The 5083-nt window shown below is 33.4% G+C and overlaps 1 protein-coding gene across 1 annotated transcript in view; it reads right to left on the bottom strand.

Moving 5' to 3' along the window:
- CENPE (centromere protein E) overlaps positions 1-5083 on the bottom strand; it is an 83313-nt gene that overhangs the window by 39543 nt on the left and 38687 nt on the right. Inside the window, exons 24-26 of the mRNA XM_037731411.1 lie at positions 3734-3937; positions 1903-2061; positions 8-139 (exon numbers count right to left, since the gene is read on the bottom strand). Coding sequence (XP_037587339.1) covers positions 8-139; positions 1903-2061; positions 3734-3937 — 495 coding nt within the window. The remainder of the gene's footprint in view (positions 1-7; positions 140-1902; positions 2062-3733; positions 3938-5083) is intronic.

Raw genomic sequence — 5083 nt, 5'->3', positions numbered from 1 at the left:
TTTCCATATGTTCTAATGTCAATTCTTTGTTCTTTAATTCATTCTTTAAATTTTCCATTTCATTAATCTTTCTCTGCATCTCATTCATATCTTCTTGTACATTAAGAAGTTGTTGCTGTTTTTCTTGGAGTTGCTGGCTCTTAAAATGTATAATTTGTATAATTACCATTTTGTCTATATTCTCAAAATTCTTACATGACATCATTAACAGCCCTGCCTCCTATCACCATATAAATAGATAAGTGCCATTAAAAGTAAACGAAACTCACAGGCATAAATGTCTGTAGTGGGTTGAATTTTGTCCCACCCAAAATTCATGTCTTCCGGGAACTTCAGAATGTGAACTTACTTGGAAATAGTCTTTGCAGATGTTACTGGATTAGGATCGAGACATGATCCTACTGGAGTAGGTCTTCATTCCAATGAATGTATTTAAAAGAAACATAAAAGGACATAGACAGACACAGGGAAGGAGGTCATGTGAAGAGGGAAGCAGAGACTGAAGTGAAGCAGTTAAAAGCTGAGGAATGCAAAGGGTAGCTGGGAGACACTGGAAGCTAGGAAGAAGCAAAGAATGATTCTTCCTTAGAGCCTTCAGAGGAAATATGGCATTGCTGACACTTCAAATTTGGACTTCTAGGATTCAGAACTGTGACAGAATAAGTTTCTATTGTAAGCCATCAAGTTTACAGCAATTTGCTATGGTAGCCCTAGGAAACTGATATAGGCAGATTAAGGAGATAAAATAAAGTGAAAAAGGATATAAGGGGAAGATGAGATAAAGTAAAAAAGCAGAGAGACTATTAAATATACAAATACAGCGACCAAATAACTGTAATTCCTCATCCTCTTAAAAACTTCTGGAGAATTTATTTTCACTTTCAATAAGATGCTTATGGGTAGTTCCCCAAAACACTGAGACATTAACTGTCACAGGGTGTTGATTTTACTTTTTTATAGGAGTATGAAATAGACATAAGATTTTAGTAAATCCAATTAGGTGAGATAGTGAAAGGGATCAGAATTAAAAGAAATGACATATTAAGAAAAAAACAGGCTGGGCATGACAGCTTACACCTGTAATCCTAGCACTTTGGGAGGCTGAAGCAGGAGGACTACTTGAGCCCAGGAGTTCGAGACCAGCAGCATACAAAGACCTTGTTTCTATAAAAAATACAAAATTAGCTGGGTGTTGTGGCACAGCTAATTTAGTCCAAGCTACTTGGGAGGCTGAAGTGAGTGGACTGCCTGAACCCAGGGAGGATGAGGCTACAGTGAGTGTGATCATGCCACTGCACTCCAGCCAGGGTGACAGAGTGAGACCCTGTCTCAATAAAAAAAAAAAAAAGAAAAAATATTCCCCAGAAGCATAATAGAAACCACAATATATTATCTATAATTCATGTGGCACTGCCCTTAGCTTATATAGAAAGATCTCTATGGGTGCATTTTAGAATCTCTTGAGAACTACAGCTGTTACAGGGGGTCTTAGCTCTTACACAAATATCCCAATAGCACCTAGCTTCTATATAAGAAATGATTCGGGAAACTGCAAACATCTAAGAGATGGTGATAGTGATGAATCTTATATTTCAGAGAATGACTAATGTATCTCTGCAAGGAAAGAATCTTTGTTTTGTTGACTAGTTTATCTCAAGTGCCCAGAACAGTGCCTAGCCAAAGACAGTGCTCAATAAATATCTGATGAATGAATATATCATAGGATATGTTTAAATGATACAAAGCCATCTCTCACCCAAAGACTTTTGAATAATACTAGCATTAAAATATGTTCATTTGGGAGGTATGTGCTATTTCTGGATTTAGGTCTACAGAAACAAAAATTTACTACCAAAAAGTTTAGTTAAAAAAATGGCCAGGAAAATAACTTTAAAAATTCACCTTTTCATTTAGTTTTTCTTCAACTTCTGCCAGTCTGTCACAGGTCCTAGAAAGTTCTTCTTCCTTCTTTCTGGTACGGTTCTTTTCTTGTGCAACTATCTCTTGCTGCTTTTTAAGTTCACCTCCAAGAATTCTTAATTCTTCCTGGTTTTCAATGGTCTAGAAAGAAAAAAATGTTGAGATTAAAGAAAATATTAGCTGATATTTATGAAATCAGGTAAAATGTCAGCAGTTCCCTCAGTCTGCAAATGAAGCAATCAGGGAAAACTATACAGGAAAAGACTAATTTCAGGTAAGAAAGCCCTTAATTTAATAATATAAGATGCCAAGAATCTGCTTTTTATGCTGTTTCTTTATTTCTCAATTTACATTTCTACAATGAGAGTTTGAATTGGATTTAACATTCTATCATGAGAGCTTAGCTCATTTCTGCCTTTAAGCCAAAAAAGATGTTTTCTGAGCTATCACTGAGTAATAATGAGACTATAGCAATAGGTTTTTTAAACACTGGGATGCCTTTGGTTTTAGGCACCGATCGCCACCAGCAAGCTCAAAATGGCAGCCACCCTTTGCGAGCATGACTTGGGCTAATCCTAGTTATTAGGCTCACACAGTGATAATATTCTCCTGTATCAAGACCACAAAAACATAACAAGCCAGAGACTGAGAAGAAAATATAATTTTTTGTTTGCATGATTAATTACATTCTGCTCTTTTGACCAAGCAGACAATTCCCAAAACTTGCAAAATTAAAACAATACAAATGGTTACATTCTACTATGATACACAGTGAATTTCTCCAAATATTTATTTCAACCTATACACATTACATCACCCCTAAACATAGAAAAACTAAAGTGTGAAAATATTGGCAGGCATCAACACACAATTAAAAATAATATTTTAAAATTATGGTAGCAAAAAATAAAAGAGAAACATTTAGGAACAAATTTAATAAAATATTAAAAGACCTACACACTGAAAATCTACAACACAACTCTTTGGGAACGGATAAATTAGAGGAAGATAGACAATGATTTATAAGCACAAGAAAAAATGTTCAACATCTTTAGTCATCAAGGAAAGACAAATTAAAACAACAATCTACACACCCATTAGAATGGCTAAAATTAAAAGCGCCAATAAATATGAAGTGTTGGTGAAGAAGGATGGTTGGGCCACCAGAATTCTCTTAATTTGCTAATGGGAATGTAAAATGATATAAATGTACTTTGGAAATCAGTCTAGCAAAATCTCATCAGGTTAAACATATACTTCCCTACAACACAGCAATTCCATTTAGGTATTTACCTTAGATAATTAATGATATGTAAATAAAAAGCATTGTACAAGAATGTTTATAGCAGTTTTATTCAAAATAGCCAAATACTGAACATAACCCAAATTTCCATCTATAGGAGAAACGATAAAAAAATTATGACATATTAACAAGATAAACTATTCCTTGGCAGTAAATGGGAATGTAGATTGAAGTCAAACATAACGGACTACATACTATATGATTCTACTTGTATAAAGAACTAGAAGAGACAAATGATTTAAGGTGAACATAACAGGACTGACAATCTGGCAGGGAGGAGGTGATGAGGGTCAGTGGTAGGGGTGTGAGGAAACTTTCTTGGGGTGATGGAAACATATTCTATCTTGACTGGGGTATAGAGGAAATAGAGCCATTTGTCAAAAGTCGTCAGACCATACACTTCCACCAGATACATTTATTGTATGTAAATTATACCTCAATAAAGTTGATAAAAATCGAAAACAAATGAAGACAAAAAGGAATCGTCAAGTGTACAGTGCTAAATCTTACCATTTCAATATTTTCCTTTAGGTCAGTCTTCAACTGTTCCTTTTCTGCTCTAACACTCTCTAACATTTGTTGGAGTTTATTTTTCTCCTGTATTAAAGAAAATATCTTCTTCTGTTGCTCAATTATATCATTATCCTTAACATCTGCAGTCAGTGTTTGGGTATTTTTAGCTTCCAAATTCTGTTTTTTATCTATGCCAACCATCTAAAACATAAACACGTTTTTAAAAAAATTTATTTAAAAATAATAAAAATAGCCAACACATCTAATATGTGCCAGATACTATTCTCATATCTTAACACATTTAATCTTGACTGTAACTTTATGAGGTAGGTATTACTATAATCCTCATTTGACAGATGAGAAAACTGAACTTGAGAGAGGTAAAATCACTTGCCAAAGGTCATTCAGAGGTTTAGCCAGGTTTTGAATCCAAGTGGTCTGGCTCTAGAGTTTGTGCTCTTATGTCTATTCGCTGATCAGAACAATATGGACAACTATAAATAATAGCTGTCTTCGTGTATGATAGGTTAACATGATTCTGCATGTTTACTTACTTCAAACCAATAACATAATACACAAAGCCCATTTGCCTTTAGTTTGTATGTATCTTCCATAAATATTTTCCAAGTTTCATTTTAGTAGTAGTTTTTTTATTTACTGCATCACTTTATCTATTTCCTCCTAATAGCTGGGAATCATTCCTTGTCTCCTACTCCCTGCAAATCTTTATTTTTAGAAGCAGTCCTACTTACAAAACGCTAGAGTTTTATTATATGTAGAGGACAAAATAATTTTGATAGAGACCTATTTTATAAGGGCAAAAATTCATCTTTTCTTAATATATGTATATTTCATATACTGCTCAAGAAAAATGTTATATAAATTCATTTACCCATAAATAAGTCACGACCAAAGATAATCTAGTATATGAACTCATTGGTAAAGGGAGACAGAAACTGAAATTACTATTGTTGGTACAAAATTAGAGTATTATTATATTTACTATATAACACTACACTAGTTCAGCAAGTACAGTCAGCTCCTTATTGCCTACACAGGTATTTAAAAGTTTTTATAATAATATATAATCACATTAGAAAACAACAAAAAAATAAAGGATAAAAATCATCTACTGTCACCAACTTCACAAAACCAACTATTAGAATTCTGGTAAGTTTTCTTCCTGAGTTTTTCCATTAAAAGTTTTCTTTTTTTAAAACATAGCTATTATAATTAATTTATATATGTGCTTCTTTTTTAGTTTGTCTTTTCCACTTAGAGCATATGTATTTTCACATGCTGTTATGTAACCAAATAATTTTTAGTAGCTGCGTCATTCTCTAGAGT

The sequence above is a fragment of the Cebus imitator genome, unplaced genomic scaffold (genome assembly GCF_001604975.1).
Source record: "Cebus imitator isolate Cc_AM_T3 unplaced genomic scaffold, Cebus_imitator-1.0 Scaffold397, whole genome shotgun sequence".
Taxonomy (NCBI): Eukaryota; Metazoa; Chordata; class Mammalia; order Primates; family Cebidae; genus Cebus; species Cebus imitator.
The sequence above is the reverse complement of the archived record's forward strand: the minus strand, read 5'-3'. Positions and strand labels throughout refer to the sequence as shown.